This window comes from Nicotiana tomentosiformis, chromosome 6 (genome assembly GCF_000390325.3).
Source record: "Nicotiana tomentosiformis chromosome 6, ASM39032v3, whole genome shotgun sequence".
Classification (NCBI taxonomy): Eukaryota; Viridiplantae; Streptophyta; class Magnoliopsida; order Solanales; family Solanaceae; genus Nicotiana; species Nicotiana tomentosiformis.
The window spans coordinates 117,910,907-117,937,951 of record NC_090817.1 but is presented as its reverse complement, the minus strand read 5'-3'; the positions used below and the strand labels follow the sequence as shown (position 1 = coordinate 117,937,951).

The window sequence follows — 27,045 nt, the reverse complement described above, 5'->3', positions numbered from 1 at the left end:
CATAAAATGGTATTTCTGTGTACAGTTCAACTGACAAGATCACCAACAAGGGTCTGCATTTAACTATGGAAGAAATACAAATATGAAGGAATAAATTACTGGAAGTAGTTCTAACAACTTAACCACTAAGAATCCTATGAGTCAGCTGGGAAATTATGCAATTACAAAGAGCCTATATGAGCAGATTTTTCAGTTGCTGAACAAAAATATTGTACCAAATAACACTACCTCAGCAACAAATATAGCAGGTATTGACACAGATTTACATGTTACTGACTGTATTAGACAATGGATTATAGATACATGGGCTACAAATCACATGGTTTCTGATATCAACTTATTAAAGAAAGAAACAGTTGCTGAAAAAGAAAATCCAAAGAAAATCTTGTTACCTAATGGTGACATTACAGTAGTCACTCACACAGGGTCCAACTGAATATTAGAAAGCAACATGATAATAAATGTGTTTTATGTTTCTCAATTCAAATATAATCTACTGTCACTCTCTAAACTAATCAAAGAAATGTAGTGCTCAGCAACATTCTTCCATGATTTTTAAGTATTTCGGGAGATCTTCACTGGGAAGGTGAAGGGGATTGGTAAGGAAGATGGTGGACTTTATCTACTATGTACTGATATAAGAGAAAAGGAGAAAATAGAGGCACTAACTGCAAGAAGTAATGAGACAATTGAAACTGAAAAAACAGATGTAGTGTTGTGGCATAGAAGAAGTGGTCATGTATCTATACAAGTTTTAAAGAAGTTGATTCAAGTAGATTTAGAAACTATCAAGAGTAGAATAAATAAGTGCACAGTTTGTCCTTGTTCCAAACAAACTAGACTGCATGTTCCTACAAGTAGTATTCAGAATAGAAGTTGTTTTGATCTAATACATGTAGATTTGTGGGGGTCATATAAAATAGCTACTTTGGATGGAAACATATACTTCTTGACTATTGTAGATGATTTTTCCAGAATGACATGGGTGTTTCTGCTAAAGCAAAAGTCTGATGTGTGTGTGTCAATTCAGCACTTTTTTAACTATGTCAAAACTCAATTTGAGAAGATAATAAAAACCATCAGAACAGATAATGGAACAGAGTTTGTAAACTCTGTATGTAAAAATCTATTCAGAACCTTGGGTGTTATACACCAAAGAACCTGTGTTTATATCCCTCAGCAAAATAGAGTTGCTAAGAGAAAGCACGGACATATACTGAAAGTTACAAGAGCTATCAGATTTCAAGCTCAAATACCTATCAAGTTCTGGGAATATTGCATATTGGCGGCAGTTTATCTGATAAATAGAATGCCTAGTTCAGTTATTGGAAATATGTCTCCATTTGAGAAATTACATAAAAGAAAACCTTATATACAACACCTTAGAGTGTTAGGCTGCCTATGTTTTGCAAAAATTATTCAGGAACATGATAAGTTAATGCCTAGAGCAAGACTATCTGTCCACATGGGCTATTCAGAAGTCCAAAAAGATTATATCATATATGATCTTTCTAATCAATCTTTCTTTGTTAGAAGAGATGTCATTTTTAGAGAAGATATATTTCCATTTGCCAATAAAGAAAGTATTTCAAAGCCTGTGTTTGTGGATAATACATCAAAAAACAGGAGTATTGTTTGACAACAGTGAAACATCTTTTGAAATTCTATTAGAATTACTACAAGCAATAGTCAGTCAGACAGAATTGAAAAAGCAGAATCCAATGCAAATCAAGACATAAGGGAAGAAAAATATGCAGACATACTAGTAGACTACATGTACACTGAACTAAATGATCATATTGCTCATGAAGAGCCTACTCAAATAACTACAGAAGTTCAAAATCAGCAGCAACCTGAGTCTTCTCAGATATCTACAGAAACTCAGAATCAACAGCAACCTGAGCTTAGAAAGTCCTGCAGAGGTAACTATCCTCCTGTCTGGATGAAAGATTTTGTATCTTTAAATATTCATCAAAATGTGCCTTATGCACTAGATCAATATATAAGTTATGACAAACTAACTCCTAAGGATCAAACATATGTAGTTGCAACTTCATCAATTGCTGAACCTACCAATTATTCTAAAGCTATCCTGGATCCCAAATGGATAGAAGCTATGAGTGAAGAGATAAAAGCCGTTGAGAACAATCATACATGGGATATTGTAACATTACTAGAGGTAAGAAACCTATTGGCTGCAAGTGAATTTACAAAATCATATACAAAACTTCAGGTGATGTTGAGAGGTTTAAAGCTAGATTAGTAGCCAAAGGATATAGTCAAAAAGAAAGGATTGATTATTAAGAAACATTCTCACCAGTGGTGAAAATGGTTACAGTAAGAACAATATTAAGTGTTGCATCTTCAAAGAACTGGCATATACACCAAATGGATGTGTATAATATTTTTCTTCAAGGTGATTTATTTGATGAAATCTATATAGAGCCACAACTCCCCCAAACTTGAGTTTTTGCTTGTCCTCAAGCAAATAAAGTGGTTCACACCTCCACAAGTTAAGAGCCATTTCACCAAATCAAAGTGAGTCACTCACACATCAATTGGGACCAACAATTACCCACATCACTTATGAATTATCAACAAGGTAACAAGTTAAACTTTTAAGCACAAATAGTTCTAATGTGACACTTGAGCATCAAGAGTTGACTTTATTCATCAAGGAAGCTTGTTCTTTTATATAGGTCATTGTGAATCCCAAACTCCTCTTCCTCTACTCTCCGTTTGCCTATCTCATTTAATAATTTAGCACTCAATCCAAAGATTTGCGAAAGGTTCACTCACCTCTCTCAAAAGAATATCGCAAGTACGCCTTTAAGTACCATAGGTTTGCCCCTCGTGTAGATCACCACTAATGTAAGCTCACTCGGCTTGAAATCACGTAGGGCTTTTTCGGAATACAATGAAGGATTTTGGACTAAGGTGGGATATGTTATGATAGAACGAGTTCATCTTTCCTTAAGCACTCCATTTTCTTTTCTCGGATCATGTTTTGCCAACTCTTTGAGGCATTTTCTTTTCCTTGGGGGAACTAGAGAGACTTAACATCACTCTTTCTTGATCGTGACATTTATTTTCTCCTTCTTTGATTTTTCCATACTTTGTATCATTACTTTTCTTTGAATCCCTTCAGCTCTTCAACTTATTCACTTTCTTTTTGCATTTTTTTTTGTTCTTTCTCTTTTTTCCTTTCCTTGTTTTTCAAGTTCCTCGCCTCTCCACGAAACTTACGTTTTTATCCAATTATTTCACAATAGTGTTAAGGAAAGCTCGAGTGGCAAGAGAGGGTCACGACAAAATGGGTAAAGACTTGTAACATGGTTATCAAATGAGAAAGGTTTTAGGCTTACATGGGTTGACTAGGGATAACAACATTGGTGGGCAATAGAAAACTTCAAGCGGGACAAGGAGATCCTACAATCGCTTCTCAAGCCAAGCAAAACTTAAAAGTTCTCCTAGAACACATTCAGGGCAAGTTCTAGACCATTAGCACGGGTACTTGGACTTCCAACAACGACATCTCACCTTTCACGCAGCTGGATTGTTAAAAAAGATAGAGTCGAGGGCCCACAATGACTATATTCAAGATTAAAAATGACTATGGTTCGATTAAACCACTCGATGATAGTCTAAGTCAACACAAGAGTCACAAGGTCACTAACTAGAGCTATTTCTTTGAAAAAACTTTGTTTTTTACCATAGGCATGCAGTTAAGTGTGTTGGTACCAAGTGACGCATGTTTGACTCTTCTAGTATGACTCAATTAGGTCTTTTTATTTATTACTACTACTATTATTGCTTAAACACCAAAAATGGACTCAATCTCTTAAGAAGGTTATCACGCCGGCGTATTCGTCGTTGGGAAGAGCCACCCGGTTCATACAAAAATCACCTTTGGAAAGAACCGTGGCATTAAGAAAACCAACGTCTTATTATCCACGAAGACATAAAAAGAAGCTATTAAATCAAAAAAAGAAGTTACTAATTCAAAAAGAAGACAAACATAAAGATAAAAAAGCTATAAAACAAAATAACTATTGAAAGCTAAACGAATATATATAATGAGAGATAAAAGCGAATATATACATAATGAGAAAGAGGAAGAAAATAGTAATTAGTTAATTACAGGACAAATGTCTCATAGTTATCAAAACACACAATCATCAGAATGTGTCAAAGAAACTCTCCCCCACAAGAAACTCCACCCCCACCCCCGAATAAAAATAAGCATTGTCCCCAATGCTTAACAACATAAGAGTAAGAGAAGGGTGAGAGTGAGGAAAACTCTCTATGGCTCTGTGGCCATCTCTGTGTCCCAAGCAGTGGCACCGACCTCAGCCTCATCCAATTGGATCTCATCATCCTCAAGTCCGGGAGTGGCTGGGTTGGTGAACATCTGACGGACTGCCTCAGCAGTGTCAGCAGCGGTTTCTGGCTCCTCAGACATGCCAGCTGGTGTTGTAGGTGTTGTAGGAGTTGGGCCTGGGTGGTGCAAGTCTACCAACATATCAAATGGAATGTCCCCGGCAACGATGCCAAAAATTGATCTCGTCCAATTTCACACATCAATTCGAGGTTATGAAAACGGTCGATGCAATAATAATACCCAACAAGAGTCGGGGTCGAATTTCACAGGGAGCTATATGTGTGGGAGTTAGTAGTATATATCGTAGCGTGTGAGTTTGTATATCTAAATTTTCACTTCCACAAAATTGGGTTGTTTTAAAGTCTAATTTAAACTACGATTGTAATTTAATGAATAAAATAGGAAATTGTTTTTGTTGTTTTACAAATGTTGTAAAAGGCCTAGGGCTATGACCTTCACCTAGGTGTTTGCCTAATGGGATATAAACTTTAAATCTTATTTTATTGGTCGGAGTGTATTATAGTTATCAACACTCAATTACCAACTCAATACCTCTCGGTCAGAGAGTGATTTTGCCCAGTTTAGCCTTTTCAAGTCCAAATGGGTATTGAACAAAAAGGTTGATAAAAAGCTCAAGTCGTGTTGTTACTATCTCTAGGTTCAACCCTTTAATTGATATTGTCAATTTCTCGATTGACCCAAATTCTTGTTAGACAAGTTTTCCTAGACTAAGTCTCTCTTTCTCAAGTAGAGACCAAGTCAAATAGGCATGAACTAATATTTTCAACTATTAATTCTACAAATAAAAGCAAGAACAAGGCTAAATAATAAACACCCAACCATAAACAAGCATTAAATCAAACACCTATTAAGTTTACACACTAGGGTTGGGTTGCAACCCTAGTGAAAATCTAGTACTCATGCTTCAGATGGAAGAAATAGAAGAAGAAATGATAATTAAACTCATATTGCTAATTAAAATGATAAAATCTATGTTCAATTAGCTCAAAATATGAAAAAGTACTAAAAAGAGTAAAAGAAAACGGCTACTATAGCAGCTGATGTCAAAAGTTGACCTAAAAATGTGAAACTTGTCTATTTATACATGGATATAAATTTTTGACAAAAATGCCCTTTTGGAGGCACAATTCCATGTGTGGTCCGCACTTTTCATCAGCTTGACAGGATTGGAAAACTGCGGCCGCATTATTTTGAACCGCGGCCGCAATGCGTTCCTTCCGCAGACCGCAGAATTGTAACTGCGGCTGCACCTGGCTCTTCTGCGGTCCGCACAATTGTATTTGTGGTCGCATAGCTCTTCTTCTACGGCCGCACAATTGCCGCACTTTGCACCAATCTCTGATGGAATTTCCTTTATAACATGCGGCTGTAGATGGAATTCGGCGATCCGCACTTATGAGTTTTTGTACTTTTTATGTCTTTAGTTCATATTACTCCTTATTGAGTTGGATTTCATCTCGGGGGTTCATCTTCCAATATTCCTACAATTAAGCATATTTCATTAGTTTTCGTGAACACAATTAAATACTTTTGGACTAAACCGTAAGCTAAAAGGCGCTAATAAGTAGTCAAAATCCTCACTTATCAAGTTGCCTCAAGGATTTAGAAGCCATGGGAGAATAAAGTATGCAAGCTCATTAAATCCTTGTGTGGGCTTAAACAAGCTCCTAGATAGTGAAATACAAAATTGTGTGAGGCTCTAAAGAAATTCAACTTCAAACAAAGTCAATTTGATCATTCACTATTCATTAAGAAGACTGCTGGAGGAATCACTATCATCTTAGTGTATGTACATGATTTGCTAATCACAGGAGACAGTCTACAACTTATTGAGGAAACAAAAACATCACTGCAGAATGCCTTCAAAATGAAAGACCTAGGGGAGTTAAAATATTTCATAGGTATTGAGTTTGCTAGATCACATAGAGGAATCACTATGCATCAAAGGAAATATGTCTTGGAGCTAATTTCAGAGGTTGGACTTGCTGCAGCAAAACCAGCATTAACTCCTATTGACAATAATGTCAAGCTAACTTCAAAACAGTATGATGACCATGTTGGACAAACAAAAGACTCAGAAGACAGTGTTCCATTGGTTGATCAAACTTTCTTTCAGATACTGATAGAAAAACCTCTATATTTAACTGTAACTAGACGTGACATAGCCTTTGGGGTTCAAACACTTAGTCAATTTCTTCAACAGCCCAAAAATTCACATATGGAAGTTGCCTTGAGAATTGTCAAGTACATTAAGATTCATCTAGGTCAAGGAATCTTATTATCTAGTACTCAGATTAATACTATCACTACATTATGTGATGCAGTCTGGTGTCACATCCTTAGTCGTTAACTAAGTACATGTGCGGCACTTGACAACTCACTTACGATCTTGCACAACGCACTTGACAACTCACTCACGATCTTGCACAACTTTCTCACGTTTTTGCTATGCCAAATCAGTCTTACTACACTCAAGATCGCTAAGAGAATGTTTGAAAGAACACAAGAGAATTGTTAAAGGAAGGTTTGTATTATAGAGAATTTGAATTGTTTGCTTGGTGAATTACAAATGAATGGCCCCCTTTATATACTAGTCTCCTAGAGTCTAATGTGTAAATATTAATTGTTACACAAGTCCTTAATATTTACAAGGTAAGGGTTTTCTCTAGAATTCTTTACAAGCCTAGAAGATTCCAAGGACTTTCCTAGCAAATCCATAGGGATCTAGGGTCTTCTAAAGGAAATGTCCATACTTTTCTAGAATCTTCTCACAAATGCTAGCCTTCCTCCTATGTAAGCTTCCACATGACTTTAATATATGCCAAATGGTGCCTATGTGGCATGGTGACATGGCGGGTCATCACACTGAGTTGCATGCCCTTTGACCAAAAAATCTGTCACATGCTTCTTAATCAAGTTAGGTGACTCGTTGGTATCGTGAAAGTCAAAGAAACAAACTATTGTTTCTCGAAGTTCTGCAGAAGCTGAATATAGAAGTCTAGCAACATCAGTAGCTTAGCTAATTTGGCTTCATGGACTGTTAAAAGAAGTTGATATTCAAATTAAATTGCCTATTGATATTTATAGTGACAGCAAAGCAGCTATGCAAATAGCTACAAATCCAGTCTATCATGAAAGGACCAAATACATTAAAATCGATTGTCATTTCATGAGAGAAAGAATTCAACAAGGGCTTATTACTACAAAGTACATCTCAACAACTGATCAACATGTGGATATTCTTACAAAGGGACTAACCAGAGTTCAACATTAGTACCTAAAATCCAAGTTAGGTGTGTTCAATATTTTTCCACCACCTAACTTGAGGGGGAGTATTAAATAATACAAAGGGTATAATTGTCATTATATATTGAAGTTGTTAGAGAGTTAGTTAAGCTTAGTGTTAGAAGTTAGTTAAAAGTCTGAATACACTATTAATGAAACGTGTATAAAAGGAACAATGAAATGTAATTTCTACAAACTTCTAACAAACGAAATCTTCTCATTCATTTTGGCTAATCTCTATTCTCTCAAATGATTGCCTCCTCTTCTTCTTCTTCCTTTCTATGCTTCTTTTATTTCTATGAATCTTTACTCACTACTATGTGAATTATTTCAACTTTAAGTGTTGGCCATGGCAGGAGGAATTTCTTCTGTATTCATCGCTTTTAATTTATAGCTCCGACCTCGCAAGAGGAATTGCCACAGTATCGGGTCCAAATCCCTCAATAACTAAGCTTAAAATATTGTGTTCACTTCCAATTCGGTTAGTAAAATCGATTTAGCTCAGAAACTCTTTTGGTTTAACCATGGTGGAAGAGTCTGGTGGTGGGCAAATGGGTGGGTTATTTTAGAAAAATAAAAAAAAATAAAGAAACTGAAAAAGGGATAAAAATTAATTTTAACTATTGGATAAATTTTATTAGATTTGAACCGTTCATATAAAACACTAAATATAAATATTTTTATTGTTCAGAAGCCTTATTTTGTTTGTAAATCACGCGCTAGCCACGTAGACAAAAAGGTGTGTCTTAGCTACACTTTAGAAAGGTTAAGTGTGTAAGGTAATATTAGTCCGCAAAAAGTGTGTAACAGAGATTTGGTCCATAGTTCAAGAGGTAACTTATATATTTTTCCTTAATTTGTTTGTTAAATAAATGTTGAATTATGTAAGTGAAAATTATTTTTTCACCTGAAATACTTCTTATATAAAATTTTCAACTTGAATTATATATTTCAAGTTGGAGTTAATACAGTGAAGCAACATTATTTTGCAAATAATGTTGAAAAAAAAATTGATTCTATAATAACCACACAGAAATTAGAAATCAGAGTTAAAAATTAAATCAATAAAAAATGTTGAATGTTATATGGAGTACTTGACTGAGCAAACTTATTGGGTATTATTACTTTTAGCCCGCACCAGAAATTATTTACATTCGACAGCCAAAATAATGTATAAAAGTTGTATAATTTTTGTATATAACATACATAATGAATATATGTACAAACAAATATGAAAAATATTTATATTTTTTACTATTATTTTAAGAGCACTTATATAATATTATTTTTTAAAAATTATTTATTTAATACTCCTACTTGTTAGATAGTCACAACTCACAATACATACGAATTACTCCCTCCATTTCAAATTATATAACATGATTCTCTTATACACGCTTTTGACAAAATTAATTAGGATGGGATTTTGACTAATTTATTCTTATTCATGTCTTAACATTTAATCTTTTTTTATTGGTATTTGAATAAAGTTATTGATAATTGAGGTGTTTGTAGTTTTCAAGAATAATTATTATTAAGGGTAAAAAGAAAAAAAATTAATTTTATCTTGAATTTCTAAAATAACAAATAATTTGAGACAATTAAATGACTGATAATACGAGACAGACGGAGTAATTTAGACACTATTTGGCCCGTTGGATGGATTTAAAGAAGTCGCATCACGCGAACACCAATGCAAAAATCTAATGGCTGCGTGTGATGTTATAAATAAAATATTCTCCTTCTTTTGATAAAATAACTTTAGAATTCCTTTCTATTTTGAAGTATTCGTACTACAAGTCTAAAGTTGGTGACGTCAAAGAGAATTATTTGAATATAAGTAGCGGGATAGATTTGCCTATATTAGAACTTGATTTCCTTTTACTTATTTATTTCCTTTTATAGAAGTACTAGATGAGGAGATAAAGAAGTAGGAGTCTGTTAGGCCAATGTTTATTTCTAAACGCATAGTTTATCAAATAAAATTTGTAAAAAGAGATGTTTTTAAACGATGTAGCAGTTTGTTTATGTCAAATTATTTGTCAAGCATTTCTTTTTAAATAAAAGAACAAAAAAATATAGTACTAATTGTTTATATTAGTAAAAGAACAAAAACAATATAGTAATTGTTTATATTCTCATCGTATCTTTTACAAGTTAATTCTACCTGCCATCCCGATGGCAAAGTACAAGAAAAAGAAGGTGTATTTTTAGGTCATTTACTTAGCTTTGAATATTGGAAATTGGACGATGTTCTCTATCTTCCATTGGAAACATTAGAGATCTATCACTCCAGTTCATACATTTATGTGTAATTTTTTTGTCTTTTTTTTCAGTTTGACTATTCAAATGTCAAACCCTATTTTAGTCAAGAAGATACGTGGTGTATATTAGTAGTAAATAGTAGTAGTAATTATATGAATATTCCCTCCTATCCATTTTATGTGATACACTTTGACTGGATATGAAATTTAAGGAATAAAAAAAAATTAAAACTTATTGTCTAAAAAAAGTCGTAGATATTTGCATGGATATAAATCATCTCAACAAAAATAAATTAAAAAATTTAAAGTTAAATTATTTCTTAATATAGAACAATATTATTGTTTCCGTGACATCCTAAAAAGAAAAATGCATTACATAAATTAGGACAGAGGGAGTAATATATTTATGTAGTTTGTTACTTTTGTCTTTTTCTCGTACTACATCTAAGATGCAATTGTAAACGTTTCACTATTTGAACATCTTATTAAAAAATTTAAGTTACTAGAGGGAACATATTTTATTTACTTAACTATATTTTCAATACACCGATGATCATTTGAGGGTGTTATTCCTTTTTATAGGTCAATTCAAGTATGCGAGAATTCTATTCTATAATGGATAATTGTGAAACTTGAACTCATCAGTTTGTTTATTTTAATACCAAGTTAGAGTGTACGACTATTTCATCCAAAAATTAATGTTAACGGAAAGCATACTTTTATTTATTTAACTATATATTAAACAATATATAACTTTTATGGGACGGAGTCGAAGAAAACTAATAATCACTATATAACTCATTAAACAACATACTTTATACAATGCAAAAAAACAAAAAACAAAAAAAACTTTGTAATTTTCTTTGTTTTCCCTTTTTTTTTAAATTTATGTTTCCTTTTTCCCTTTTTCTAACTTTAACATGATGTTTTTGTTGGTAAGGTTCTTGAAATGGAGAAAACCCTAGCTAGCTCACCCTATCAAACGACAACTAGGGCTTCTCATCTTAGATACGGATCTTTAGTGATCATTCAAAAGATTTTTCTTTAGCCCTTTTTTCAGCCAACGTGCTCCAGTAATTGATAACAATAGTATTGCTACGCGGTCTCGTTTTCTGTTGGTACTAGGTTTTTGTGACTAATGTTTTTTTTCATTATTGATCACTTTACTTTCTTGTTGTTTTTATCCTGTTTCTTTATGGCTTTTTGGTACTATCGCTTCTTGTCTATATTTTCATTAATGTGGTACATATACTTTCCTGAGCGGAGGGTCTATTAAAAACAGTCTCTCTATTCTCACAAGAAAGGGATAAGGTTTGCGTATACATTAACTTACTCAGACCCCACAGTATGAATTAATACTAGTTATGTTGTTGTTGTAATAAGAAAATGGAAATAAATTACCAGAGTTGTTTCTTGACAGAAATCATTGATCATGTTAGAAAGAACAGCTGCAAAACAAGTAGTAGGAAATTTTCTCTATTCATGAATGGGAACAATGCTAAGTGCCTGATTGCATTGAGTGATTCTCAAAGAAGATGACCCCATTGTTGGATCCAAGTGGAATACTAATGTTTATTGGTCTACTGTATTACAAAAAAAAAAAAAAAAAAAAAAAACTCGATGCACAAAACATTCCGCATTTACGTAGGGTTATGAGAAGGGACATACCCTTAGGGCTATGATGCATGCAGTATACCCTAACGCACGCATTAGTGGTTGTTTTCGCGGCTCGTACTTGTGACCTATAGATCACACGCAGACAATTTTACCGCGTAGACTCCCTCCTATTTTGGTGTACGGTATTATGATGATGATTTTACAGACTGGATTTCAGAAGAGTGCAATTTGGAGAATATACTCTCTCATATATGATCCTACGATCAATCAGATCTCTCTTTTCTGTTCTTTATATACTTCCCACAGTATAGCGCATTACCTATTGTTAGTAGCAGGGTCATACTTCATATCATACATTTTTTTTTTGTTTCATTCGTTTTTTTTCCTTAGGCTCTTTTTTGTTTAAATTCAATTACACACAGTAAAATCATTTCCAGAGTAAAGAGTAGATATTTCATATATAGATATAGGTAGCATGTAATGGTATAGAGTGGAAGCTAATGAGACACATATGAATGTGAGGGAGAATTATTTAATCTATTTGGTGTAAATTAATGCTTTATATATTTGGTGCAAAAAAACTTCTGCATTCAATTAGTCATCGACGCCTACATTACTTATTGACTGACAAAAAGCTACCTCTTGCCCTTTCCACCTGAGGTTACCCTCAGGGCCGGCTCCAACCTTACGTGGAGTAATGCGTCTGACTTAGGCCCCCAAATTTAGGGGCCATTTTTTTAAATAATAGGTTCATAGGTATTTAAAAAATAATATTTAGTATTTTTAATACAAAATTAGAGTTTTTAATATAAAGGAAAGAATATTTTTTAGATATATAAATAAAATAATACTTTGACTTACTTAAAATGTGTAGATGAATAATTTTCATAACTTTTGGTTTTTTATTTTTTACTCCTTCATTAAAAATTTGCTCTCTCTTCCTTATTTGTCTAAGGCAGTCTTTCTTTCTTTTTTTTCCAATATCTTTCATATTTCAAAAAACCCTACATATTTTTTGTGTTTCTCTTTGATATTCTTACTCACTTCTTTCTCCAAGATTTCACTAGTTCAAGTGTTCAACAATACTTTTAAGCTTCCAATAGTTCTATACTTATATTGCTATGTAAAATCTTATCTAAGATCAACAATATCTCAAGAAAGATTAGATAGGTTGGCTATATTATCAATCGAGCAAGAATTATTAGAAAAAATCGATTATAAAAAAACTTATTAACAACTTTATATCTCAAAAAGTTAGAAGAATAGACTTCAAATAAAAATATATCCTATAACTTTCTTTTAAAATTGATGCCTCATATTAAATTTTGGCTTTAGGCCCCATATGTGCTTGAGCTGTCCCTGGATACCCTACCCTAAGATCCTTAAGTCAGGCAATAGATCTAACAACAATTCTAGTTGGAATTCCTGACATTCACTCACGCTGGAAATCATTAGTTCTTCTTTCACTTTCGTTACGTTAGATTATGTATACATATAAGGAAGAATTGGTCTTTGTTCAAACATCAAAGAGATAAATTAAAGTCACGCGGCTCTTCCAGAAACATGTTATTGTTAAATTACATAAGAAAAGGAGAGTTATTTCAAAGCAGTTCAAGTAGCGTGGCTGAATTAAAAATCTCCGTGTGGTTCGAATCCTTACGGAGGTTTGAATGCGGAATAGAGAATTGAATTGATCATCAAATCATGACGGAGGTTTGAATAATGTCTTTGCCTATTTGCTGGTACAGAGAGGCTGGTCCCAACTTTGTGCGTGCGCCTATATATAGACCGAGATCATACTAAATTAGAAATATTATTCCAACAGCCAAATAAAATCTCAATGCTTTACACCTGCCGAAGCAGCATTGATTGGCTCTCTATTGCTTCAATCATTTCTGCGATATTTATGTTGCATGCCGCACGAGCTAGCTAGCTTGCCAGTAGCTAATTACTACTCCTATTATTTATAGTTTCTACCTAAAGCTGGCTATACCATCATTATCTAAGGCATATTCTTTAGCTTTTTCTTATGTGTGGGGACTAAAGAAACATTGTTCGATGGAGTAAAATCAAGCAATGGAGCCACGAAATCCCAAATTCATTGGAGAAACTGTTTCATTTTGCCTGCATGAAAGCAACAAATCTTTTTCTCCAACAGGAAAAATATTCATGTCTTTTGTTGGCCTTGTTTGTTTTCGTGAAAATTCACTAACTCTAATGGGGAAACATTTTTGTCAAACTCTGTTCCGAAAATAGCCTTTCTGCCTGCACAAGGTAGGGTAGGATTTGGGTATACATTATCCTCCCGAACCCCACTTATGAAAATATATTGCGTATGTTTTGTTGTTGTTGTAGTATTTTAGTCAAACTCGTATTTTACACTAAATACATGACATATATCTTCAACATATGCCCTTTTCTCACTTAATTATACTATATATACAGTTTGTTAAAACACATTCTCACGTCATCATTATCAGTTAACTATAGTTAGTTAATATATATTTCTCACATCAATTCACAAAATCTCATGTCATATGAAGCCGTCTATCCCTCAATAAAAATAATATAGCATGGCAGAGATTGATTGTGAATTGTGATAAACCATATGGCATGACAAAGTAGTAACTAATAGTTGGATATGTAACAATGCTTCTAGCTTTCTATAGATCCAAAGAGTTGTAAGCTTCTTCATCTTATTGATATTCCTCGTCCATGAAATCCTCTTTCCGGAAATAATCATCTTCAAAGAGGAAACTTGGGGCATCTTTATGCTTCTGGGAGTTACGATCATTTAATCCGATGACTGAAACTATCTTATCCCTTATGCAATTTCCAACATTATCCATGTTAACCTCTTCAGACTGCACTCCTAGAAGAGAACAGCATTCTTCTTGGAAGTTCAAGTCATTTGAGGATAAGATCAGGCGAGCAAGAGTTTTTGCAAGATCAGGTGCATAATCACAAATCTATGATGAAAAACAAATTAGAAGCTAAGTTATATGCGTGGATGCAAACTGAGATCGATTTTGACCATTTCAACTTTAAAGGGGATCATATTCAGCTCGAAGATGCATGATAATTAAAATTAATGCATGCAAAAGACTACTGCACCTACTACTATGTTGTAGCAGTGGACTAATATAAAGATATATATACATGGCCTATTTTTTTTTGAAAGCTGTTCCACTATATAGCTAAAGTCTAGGATAGAGGGTGTAAACACATAAGCCACTGGCATATTTACATGCGCCTCTGACCATAGATATAAGTGTACTGAATAAGTGTGTTGCAGAAAAAGTGTAAAAACGTGAAAGCACATGCACTTCCAGCTAATGAAAAAGCTATATCTGACAAGAAACTGGCCAGCAGTGCTAAATAGATAATGCTTCAAAAGCAACTCCCAGTTAGCAGGAGAATTCTTTCTAGGAAGCTTTCATTCCCAGTGAGAATATACTCCTTTCCGGCCGCTGCTCTCATTAACTGTTTGAATAACTGTCATCCCTTTAATATCAGATGGTTTATGAAGAATGTAAAAGACTAAACCATGACTAGTTCCTTTAATATATGAACTACCTAGTCAGATGGAATTACCGTATACTCTCTGGTTAACAACCAATCCTTTAACAATCCACATCAAAAGAAAATCATACAAACTACTTTTTCTGCTTCATGCTTGGGTATGGACATATAAGAATGCAGAATAGATCATAAAATGGGGGGATTAATTTGTTCATAGCTCAGCCAATACCAGGAACCAGAAAATCCAATGACCATTTTGAATGCAGAGAAGATCGAGAAAAATTTACCTTAAGAGCACGTGTACTTAGGAGAACCCCTTGATTATTTTCCTTTAAGTCATCCAAAGCACACTTGACAGCTTTTCTAGCAAGATTTCGATCAGGTAGACAGTTTTGTGCAACCAACTGTTTCACCTTGAAAGCAAGTTAAGCAAAACACAGATGCAAGAAATTTCTCATTGTTTAAAGGTAATGCCTAAGATTGTATAACCATGTTAATTATCATGGATATGTATAATTTACGGATATTGTCTACGGTAACAATGGATGGCAATATGAACGTGAAAATATTGTGGCAGGTTCTCCCATTCCAGCATTACACAACCATCATGATCTGCAATGCTTCGTAGAGCCAACCCATAACTTTTCCAGTTGATGCTTGTGAATGCATCAACGGACGAGTGAGCAATAGAACAAGGTACAAAGTCCTTGAAATATAAGATCTGGAATCAGGCATAAAGATACAAATCAAAGAAACAGAAACAAACTACTATTATTCTGAAAAGAAAACATGAAGGAGGGCGAGATACTGGCTCAACTAAAAGAAGGCGAGCAAGTAATGCTCAGAGATGAATTAAATAACTTCAACAGCATCTCATCAATCAGGTAGAAGGAGCTAAACTTTTAAAAAAATTGCTTAAAATATTTTGTCATTGCAACCAATGTTAGAAGACTAAGTTTTGACCAATCATCTTCCTGACCCATACGACAACTACAGATTGATGCTAAGGTACACACGGTGCCTTTTAACATGTCTTTGTTATGTTGAACTTCCAACACACCTCCAGAATATGTTGAAACTACTGTAAGGACTAGAAATCCTTGGACTTAACCAACCTGTAACTTCTATGATTCACTTAGCAAAAACTTCTGATATCCTCTTAAGTGTAATAAGCAATACTTAATTAAAGCTAATACCAGAGGCCACATTTGTTTACCCTAGGTAAAATCGGACAATTAATGTATCCTGTTTGGTGCACAATGGGATACTCTAGATTTTAGAAAATACTTGTCCCCTTGGAGACATCTATAAAATTGGAAAGATACATAATAGATTAGATTTTAGACAATACTTTATTTTTTATTACTCCCTCCGTTTCAATTTATGTGAACCTATTTCCTTTTTAGTCCATGCCAAAAAGAATGACCTCTTTCCTTATTTGGAAACAATTTACCTTTATGCAATGATTTATAGCCACACAAAATATATGTGTCTCATTTTACACCACAAGTTCAAAAGTCTTCTCTTTTCTTAAACTCCGTGCCCAGTCAAATGGGTTCACATAAATTGAAACGGAGGGAGTACAACATTACTATGGACAATCTCACTTTTCAACTTCTATGCTTCCGTCCCGAACTAGTTAGGGTCGACTATATAAATCCTCATTTCTTCATTAAAGCTCAACGCATATCTAATCATATGCATGAGCTTAAAAGGAGCTACAAGGTCATGGAATAGCCAAACCGACTTGCTTGGAATTGAGGCATAGTTGTTGTTGCTGTATATGTAATCCTATCGAATCAAATGTTATCAGGATGGCCCAAAGAAATAGGTCCACTTACTGGCCATAAAAAAATCGAAATATCTTTCAGTTATTACTCACATAAATATCTCTCTACTCTATGATGTAGGGAAAGATGCATAAATATCAGCTTCCACACACCATACAGGCACGGGTTCTTCACCTTGTGTTCCATGCTTTATATAAAAACAAGAGATTCATTATAGTGATATAAAACCCTGAAAATTTGAAACTCCAGACATTAATAATGCAGATCTGAGATATTTCACGATCCACTTGTTCTAAGACAACAAATGAACTCAACTTACAAGTTAATAGAAGTTTAGAAAGAATATGCAACATGACATGTATACGGTGAAAACTGTTATCTAACATTCGGTAACAACATGGTTAATAATAAGCACATATTAGAATGTGAACATTTTTTATGATTTTAAGAGCTTTCTTCAATTAATAATCCAAAAGCAAACCTCCGTTTTCATGTCTTGTTCCCTGATGCAGGAAGAAGGGAATTGTTCTGACAGCTCACTGATAATCACCACAGCTTCCACCACCTGGGTATTGCCCTGAGAACTTCCAGAAGAGTTAGCAACCCCAGTTCCAACCTTCAGATTTTCCCTGAAATATGAAACTACAGCTTTAAATATAATACGATTGTTTTAATGCAGCTTTTTTTTGCTCTGGACGACAGTTGCATCTCCAAAGGGGAATATCCATATATGAGCCATCGCAATTTCTAGTTTAGCACCACCAATAGATCTTAACTAAATAATGCAAGGAAACTTAAATCATCCTAGATCAAAATATAGAAAGAGTGAATTGAATTCTCGACCAGATTATAAAAAGTTTGACCTTGAGTTGCTACTTCCTGCATGCTACATGTGATCAGTCTTATTGCCTCTACTCCTTCCTTCTGCTTATCTGGCTTGAGTTCTAGCATTCCCTTTTATATTTGACCCTGATTTTTTCTCCCCTGCTCCACTCCATCCCAAGCTTCTTTTTTCCCCATCTTCACTCAAGCTAAACTATTTGACTAGACCAGTCCTTTAAGAAGCTAAAATCTTCAAATTATGCATTTTAGAAAAAGAATTAACTACTTTACATCACACTAAAGTACCCTAATGAACAGTCAGACATACAGACAAAACTACACAAGAAAGAGGGAAGAACTGTAAATGTTACACTTTTTAATGGGAAATTGCAGCACGAAAGGCCTAAAAGATAGTGTGAGAAAGCACGGGAGAAAATAGGTTATATGATATTAGATGATAAATATTATACAAGAGGTCCCTATTTATAGCTATATACTACAAGGAGATATTACTCCTCTTCCAATGTGGGACAAGACTACACTATACATATCTATAAACTAACACTCCCCCTCAAGCCGGTGCATACACATCATATGTACCGAGCTTGTTACACATGTAGCTAATACGAGAACCAGTAAGAGACTTGGTGAAAATATCTGTTAGTTGATCATTCAACTTTACAAACTTTGTAACAATATCTTCTGAAAGTATTTTTCCTCTGACAAAGTGACAGTCGATCTCAATGTGTTTAGTCCTCTCATAGAACACCGGATTTGACGCAATATGAAGAGCAGCTTGGTTATCACACACTAGTTCCATCTTGCTGATTTCTCCGAACTTTAACTCCTTGAGCAACTGCTTGACCCAAACTAACTCACACGTCGCCATGGCCATGACCCGATATTCGGCTTCGGCGCTAGATCGAGCAACTACATTCTGTTTCTTGCTCTTCCACGAGACAACACAATATCCAGACGTAGAACGTCTATCAAAAGGTGATCCTGCCCAATCAGCATCTGTGTACCCAACAATCTGCTCGTGGCCTCGATCCTCGAATAGTAATCCTTTGCCTGGAGCTGACTTTATATACCGAAGAATGCGAACAACTGCATCCCAGTGACTATCACATGGAGAATCCATAAACTGACTTACAACACTCACCGGAAAAGAAATGTCAGGTCTAGTCACTGTGAGGTAATTCAATTTGCCAGCCAACCTCCTATATCTCGTAGGGTCTCTAAGAGGCTCCCCTGTCCAGGCAGAAGCTTAGCATTCGGATTCATAGGAGAGTCAATAGGTCCGCAACCCATCATTCCAGTCTCCTCAAGAATGTCTAAGGCATACTTCCGCTGTGAAATAACAATACCTGAGCTAGACTGAGCGACCTCAATACCTAGAAAATACTCCAATCTGCCCAGATCCTTAGTCTGGAAGTGCTGAAAGAGATGTTGCTTCAGATTAGTAATACCATCCTGATCATTGCCAGTAATAACAATATCATCAACATAAACCACTAGATAAATACACAGATTAGGAGCAGAATGCCGATAAAACACAGAGTGATCAGCCTCACTACAAGTCATGCCGAACTCCTGAATAATTGTGCTGAACTTACCAAACCAAACTCGAGGGGACTGTTTCAAACCATATAGTGACCTGTGCAATCTGCACACACAACCATTAAACTCCCCCTGAGCAACAAAACCAGGTGGTTGCTCCATATAAACTTCTTCCTCAAGATCACCGTGGAGAAAAGCATTCTTAATGTCTAACTGATAAAGAGGCCAATGACATATAGTAGTCATGGACAAAAAGAGACGAACAGATGCTACTTTAGCCACGGGAGAGAAAGTATCACTATAATCAAGCCCAAAAATCTGAGTATATCCTTTTGCAACAAGACGAGCCTTAAGCCGATCAACCTAGCCATTCGGGCCGACTTTGACTGCATAAACCCAACGACAACCAACAGTAGACTTACATGCAGGAAGAGGAACAAGCTCCCAAGTGCCACTTGCATGTAAAGCAGACATCTCATCAATCATAGCATGTCGCCATCCTGGATGAGATAGTGCCTCACTTGTAGACTTAGGGATAGAAACAGTGGACAAAGAAGATATAAAAGCATAATGAGGTGACGACAGGCGATGATAACTTAAACCGACATAGTGGGAATTAGGATTAAGTGTGGATCGTACACCTTTGCGGAGTGCAACTGGTTGACTAAGAGGAGACAAGTCCGCAATAGGTGCAGAATCTGATGCGGGGCGTGAATCACCTGGGCCTGATGCTGGATGTGGACGACGATGATAAGTCAAGAGTTGAACTAGATTATGTGGATGAACCGGAGTTATAGGTGGTGGAGCTACAACTGGAGCTGTAGGTGGTGGAGCTACAACTGGAGTTGTAGGTGGCGGAGCTGGAGTGACTGAATCTCCAAAAGATCAAACTGGTAGTACCTCAGAAATATCTAAGTGATGACCTGAACCTGTGAAGTATGATTGGATTTCAAAGAAGGTAATATCAGCGGACATAAGGTACCGCTGGAGATCAGGAGAGTAGCATCGATACCTCTTTTGTGTTCTCGAAAAACCCAGAAATACGCACTTAAGAGCACGGGGAGCTAACTTATCTGTTCCTGGAGTAAGGTTATGGACAAAACAAGTGCTTCCAAAGATATGGGGTGGAAGAGAAAACAAAGGTAAGTGGGGAAACATGACAGAGAATGAAACTTGGTTCTGGATAGCTGAAGATGGCATACGATTAATAAGATAGCAAGATGTAAGAACTGCATCCCCTAAAAAACGCAACGGAGCATGAGATTGTATGAGTAGGGTACGAGCTGTTTCAATAAGATGTCTATTCTTTCTTTCAGCTACCCCATTTTATTGAGATGTGTACGGATTAAATGTTTGATGAATAATCCCATGAGATTTCATAAACTGATGAAATGGGGAAGACAATTACTCTCGGGCATTATCACTACGAAATGTGCGAATAGAAACCTCAAATTGATTTTGAATTTCAGCGTGGAAGGTCTGGAAAATAGAAAACAGCTCAGATCGATTTTTTATCAAAAATATCCAAGTGCACCTTGAATAATCATCAATGAAACTGACAAAGTAGCGGAATCCCAAGGTGGAACTGACCCGACTAGGACCCCAAATATCTGAATGGACTAAAGTAAAAGGTGACTCTGCTCGATTATCAAGACGCCGAGGGAAATGGGAGCGAGTATGCTTACCGAGCTGACATGACTCACACTTTAGAGCTGACAAGTGAGATAAACCAGATACCATTTTCTGAAGTTTTGACAAACTGGGATGTCCCAACCGTTTATGTAATAAATCTGGTAAATCAGTAACAGGACAAGTTGTATAAGGAAGACAAGATGTGAGTCCATGTGATTTAGCAAGAATAAGATAATAAAGTTCGTTTGATTCACGTCCGGTACCAATGATCCGCCCTGTACTGCGTTCCTGTATAAAAACATGGTCATCAAGAAATAAAGCAGCGCATTTAAGTAATTTGGCTAAGCGACTAACAGCTATGAGATTAAAAGGACTATTGGGAACAAAAAGGACTGAATCTAAAGGTAAGGAAGGAAGTGGGCTTGTTTGACCTATTGCAGTTGCCATGGTTTGAGACCCATTGGCCATTGTGACTTTTGAAAGAGATTGAGAATACGAAATAGTAGTGAAAAGAGATTTGTTACCAGAAATATGATCTGATGCACCTGAATCAATGATCCAAGACTCAGAGGATGAGGATTGGGAGAAACAAGTCACGCTATTACCTGTTTGAACAACAGAAACTATCTCAGAAGATGTCTGCTTGCATGCTTTGTACTAAGAAACTCAATATAATCTGCTAAAGAAACCATCCGACTATTAAAAACATCGGTTCCCATGTCGCTACAATTTGTAGTAGTAGGGTTAACTTGAAATAGCGGAAATAAATAACTCTTGTGAGAACTCTGGAGAAATAGCTTGAAAAACACTGTTTACAGCAGGAAAACAGAACATTGTTCTGCGCCGGAAACACTGTTCACGCTGGAAACACTGTAGCTCGCCGAATCTACTGTAGCAGTCGGAAAAACTCAAAGTTGTCGGAATGCAACAAAACCAGTGAGGGTAGGATCAAAATTACCAGACGATCCTACTGTTCAACTGGAACTTTTTCAAAATCTGGCCGGAACAGTGCTCACGCGCCGGCGCGTGGGTCAGATTTTGCCGGAAAAAAATTTCTTTTCCATGTGCGTGAGGGCGCGTGGACGTGAGTTTTCCGGTGGGGTTGACTGGGGTTTGGTCGCCGGAACCTGAGGAGTCTTGTGGTGGTGTTGGTTTTTGCACAACACCAACAAAAAGTGATTTTCTTGCGGACAGCCTTCTAAGTCGCCGGAAAATTGCACGGCGAAGAGGTCTTTCTTCCCGGAAGTCGCTGGAATGATGCACATCGACGGATTTCTCACTAATGCTCTGATACCATGTGAGAAAGCACGAGAGAAAATAGGTTATATGATAAATACAATACAAGAAGTCCGTATTTATAGTTATACACTACAAGGAGATATTACTCATTTTCCAATGTGGGACAAGACTATACTATACATATCTATAAACTAACAGATAGTAGATGTAATACTCCATGTAAAGCAAAGAATGACAAAGGTCGGGAAACTACGTCAGATTGGACAACGAAGAAACAAGAAATAGCATTGCTAAGCTAAGTTGCCCCGACACGGCAATTTAGGTGCCGCACCCGTGTCGGCACGACACTAGTGTGGGTATGGGATCCGTACCGGATCTGGTCAAATATTTTTGGGTACTTTGACTACGACAGACGGAAAAATTCGAGGCGAGATACAATTTGATTCCCGAAATCATAACCAAAACTAGGGTAAATTTGAAGAAAATAACATACTTTATCCAGGAAATCAATCCTTACTTATCTACAACTTGAAAATAAAAAAGAAATATACACTTTACAAGCTATACATAAGTATTCCACAAAATTTCTCATAGTTTAGAGATATTTTTGTATTTTTTGGTTTTTTGAATTATTTTTAGCTGGATTCCCGCACCCGTATCCGTACTAGGATCCGCATCTCCGAATCTTAGAATTTACATTTCGAAGGATCCGACCTCTAGATCCACACCCGTGTCGGACACCCGCACCCATGGCCGAACAACTTAGTTGCTAAGTACTGCCTTTTTATTTTTTTGAGTTTAGCACCTAAGAATTATGAATTCAATATGTGGAAGTAAGACCTATTAACACATTATCTCCACCCTTCAACAAAAAGTAGATGAAGGAATGCATCATTCATCAGACAAAACTTAGCACCCCTCTAGTACTCACCCAATTGAGAAGACAGTGTAGCGCTTACGAACATAATCCTTGAATCCTACTTCCAAGCATTTAATGCTTTCAACAGGAGAATATGCAGAACTTCCCTCAATTTCCAGAATACGATTTTCAATATGTGATCCCAAAGGATCATTGCCACCAACTAAGAATTCCATTACAACTTTCTGGAAGAAGAAACAAACTATCAGCCAAGAGAAGTAGGGGTCCTAGCTATTTCCTAGGAAACAGTAGAAGGAAAAAGATAACTCCCTAATTATAATTAGAAGTCCAAAGAACTTGGTAAAAAGACATATACTTAAAAATTTTAAATCTCAATGCGAATTTGATAACGACAGATTTTTTTTTTGACATGGTGAACCCCTCCAAAAATAAACAGTTGCATTTAGAACTATGAAAGGGCTCTATAGAGGAGATAGTTGCATTTGATTCGAATTATAAAGCATATCAAGGACAGAAATGAACTTGCCGGAATCTTCACAAGGATCATCTGCATAAAAAGCCATGAAAAACTGGAGTTAATAGAGATTTACTTTGAATTTGAGAAATCATATCTAGAATGAGCTGATAAACATGAAAACTGAACCTTCTGAAGAAAGTAGGTAACCTCTGCCAATAAGTCATCAAGGCTCTTGGATATTGATACTGATACTTCAGTCCCGCTGCAAGGTATAACTAATTAACCATGTGCAGAAAAACAGAAACATAGGAAGAGGGGAAAGACTAGATGGGTACAATCAAGAGAAAACTAGTTTAAGAGTAGGATCACAAGGATGGAACCCCAGCAAATGGCATACCTGAATTTGGCACCATTCTTTGCAGTTGAGGGTAGCTTTGTCAGTCTCCCAGCAGAATTAGATTCTTTCAAATTTAAGTTTAAGTTGTGTATCTCACTATCAGATATGCCTGCAATTTTCATCCCTCAATTTAAACTACCAATGCTCAATCCTATGAGATTATAGGAGTAGTTCCAACTTATGTACTTGTAAGACGTAAGATTGTTAAAGTAAGAAATATGCTATATATGTGAATCATAAATACTATCCAGAAATCATTCTTCCAAAGCAATATCAACGGTTTATTGCTAGTAGATAATGAGCACCCTAAGCTAAAAGAGAAGCTGTGTGAGCTTGACTGGAATTGCTTAAGTTGGAGAACAACATAAAGTTCAATCTACTGTCAAACTGCGTCAATGCCACTTTTTAGCTAATATTTAGAAGGTGTTACGGATGAGCATGTATTCTTTGATTAAAAGTAAATGGTTAGGGAACTGTATCATTCAAGACATGAATAGGCAGGATTCAGTGCAGAGTTAGCATTGAGACATTTTTAGTAAAAAGCTGATCCCAATTTACCCATAGGAAAATGTGGACTTGCTTTAGTGGTAATGCCTCTTTTCCAAGTTAAAGATTTCAAGATTTTGAGACTGTTTGAATAGAAATAATGATAATATTGTGGCATTAATTTGACCTATAAATATCTCAAGTTTTAGAAAGCTGCCTAACCTTCCTCTTTGTGAAGTTCATTGAGTATCACATCCCTCAAAGGACAAGGGAAATAATAGGACTTGCTAGAGGAATTTGTGCAGACAACATCATGAATAAACTCCCAAAAATACTACATACTCCCTCCGTCACAAGATGTAGTCAAACTATGTGAACTTTGATCAACATTTTAGAGAGAAAAATTGCAACTTGTAGTACTTTTCGTATGGTTTTTGAATATCTAAGTTTTAATTGTAAAATATTGAGTTGATGTAATTCAATTTAGCTTCGAAGATTAGTCAAATTGACTCTTGAGAAGAGAAGCGTGATGACTAATTTGGGACAGAGGGAGTACAAAATTTCCCAATTTTTGTCCTAACAATAAAATTTGACTAAGCAAAAGAATTATTCACTAAGAAGGTTGGACTTACTTGTAGTTGCAAGAGAAATCATCCCATCTACAATGTAAAAGATACTATATCATCAGCAAACTCACATGTGGCAGAAGAGAAGTTATGAAAGGCTTTCAATTGTATCTTCCAGGCAGGAGAACACAAAAAGCAGAGACGCATGATTTTTAGTTGCAATACCTGTGAACCTCCAGAAACTGAATAATTAAAAATTGAACTCTTATATTAGTTAGTACTTTTTTTCCTTCTTTATGTTCTTTTCCAGTTTTCTTGTCCAGCAGCCATGGGAGTAAAACAAAGGCATTTATGTGACCTGGTCATTTGCTAAAATGCTTTGTTGCTTTGCCACTAGAATCCTCATATTTATCTATCTCTTTCATCTCATCCCACCATATGCTCCTCCTTTTCAGCTCCCTAATCTGTTGGCTCAAAACTGAAGAATAATGCCCCTAGTAACTTCAAGTTGCATGAAGTTATGCTTCATATTCCAAGAAATGGAATACAAAGGCGACTTTTTCTTGTGCTTTAATCAGCATTTTAGTCGGTCAGAATAAAGTCCAGAGTTATGGCTTATGTCACATGCACCATTTAAGAACCACAGGAACTACTGTCTATGCAATGATGAATAAAAGTATGAGGTCTTGTTTCTTTCATATATACGATACACAGATATGTTTTAGACGATAGGTATCTACTGAAACTTAAACCAAAGTTACATGCATATCAGGTAAAACTCTCTGAGGAATATAGCTTAGAAAATAGAGTAAAAAAATAACAAGCATGTAATTGCCAATTGCTTACCCCATTGATTAGTCAGAACAGCATCGTTTCTATATTTCAAACATTGGTATTCCTCCAATTTGCTTCCAACACCAGTATCAGAAACTGTTCGTAAGAAATTTCAGTGATTAGGCCTCATAGATTCTGCTAACTATATTAACAAAACACTCGATCAACAGTTCAAATCAATATGCAGTTTATTTCAGAAATGCAATCTCATTTCCTTATTCTAACCAATAGGACCATTGAAAATGTGAATTAGACAGATTAGCATGGACAAATCAGTCGTCAAGTTAACACACCGACCAATTTATACTTATTTGAGTACTCAACCAAAAGATATAACTAGTTTTGTGTTGTTAATTAGCTCTTCCACGCGAGCTACACAAACTAAAACCAGTCTCAAGCCCGGAGAAAGGAGTAGCATCACTGTAGGTTGAAGGTCATGGTAAAATAGCTCAAACCTGTTCAATACCGAAGAGGAGAATGGTCAGGATCTGTATAGCGACCTCATCTAGCTTCGGATTGAAACATAGTTTTTTGATTATATAGACTTGATTTTTGGAATTGAGAAAATATAAGTTGAATGCAAATGTAAATTCCGTATCCAGAGGAAACTAGCCAATGCGTATTCAAAATGAATCACTTCCAGATGACACATCTTCTATATCATATACATGCATATACAGAATTATGACATACATACTCAGTCGCAGATACGAATTTCTGAACGAAGAACCAGAACACACACGCACGCACACAGACGGCGTTGCAACTTAACAAGCAATACATGTTTCTGCTCGCATTTTCTCACACACACACACACACCAACAAAATCGAGAGAGAGATAGAGAGAAATCGCCTGAAATTCGAACGAGCGGGCATCCAAATCGAGAAGAGGAAGTCAATTTTATGGATAATCTGCAGAGATCATCAGCTAAGCGACATCGTTGAACAGCGCAGAAAATGAGCTGCACAAGTAGAAGAAGAGTGAAACTGAAGTTCAATTAATAAATTGTAAGAAATGGCAAAAGCCGCAATTGGAGTAGCAATGCAGAGGCTACAGTTTCGAGGCAGAGGAAGTCACATGTGTATAGAGCATTTGTACGGAAGAGACTTCCATTTCTGCTGTAAACCTTTTGCAGTAATGCAGAGCATGAGAGAGAGAGCTCTGTATACCATCACATTTTATGACTTATATTCGTCAATTAAGAAATGCGTTTATAAGACTCATATCTAAATGTATGCTATTTATGAGTCGCATTTGGAGGATGCGATTTATGAAACGTAGGCAACCAATT

General features: G+C 35.7%; 2 protein-coding genes across 4 annotated transcripts; one reads left to right on the top strand and one right to left on the bottom strand.

The window, feature by feature from the left end:
• The first annotated feature begins 6,338 nt into the window (after positions 1–6,338).
• Positions 6,339–6,752, top strand: LOC138894649 (uncharacterized mitochondrial protein AtMg00810-like). The gene has a single exon (XM_070179363.1). The coding sequence runs from the start codon at positions 6,339–6,341 to the stop codon at positions 6,750–6,752; it is 414 nt and encodes a 137-aa protein (XP_070035464.1).
• A 7,289-nt stretch (positions 6,753–14,041) lies between these two features.
• Positions 14,042–26,969, bottom strand: LOC104120859 (type 2 DNA topoisomerase 6 subunit B-like). Of its 3 annotated transcripts, none has more exons than XM_070177728.1 (12): positions 26,832–26,969; positions 26,607–26,715; positions 25,766–25,849; positions 24,986–25,012; positions 23,868–23,976; positions 23,657–23,732; positions 23,536–23,560; positions 23,065–23,233; positions 17,362–17,509; positions 15,619–15,796; positions 15,378–15,505; positions 14,042–14,537 (listed from the first exon to the last, which is right to left on the bottom strand). In XM_070177728.1, the coding sequence occupies exons 1-12, from the start codon at positions 26,865–26,867 to the stop codon at positions 14,265–14,267; spliced, it is 1,362 nt and encodes a 453-aa protein (XP_070033829.1). In that variant the 5' UTR covers positions 26,868–26,969; the 3' UTR covers positions 14,042–14,264. The 3 variants fall into 3 exon arrangements, with proteins under 3 accessions (XP_070033829.1, XP_070033828.1, XP_070033830.1); XM_070177727.1 differs by having other exon boundaries at positions 15,619–15,811; positions 26,832–26,968; XM_070177729.1 differs by having other exon boundaries at positions 15,619–15,811; positions 26,809–26,955.
• Positions 26,970–27,045: the final 76 nt, after the last annotated feature.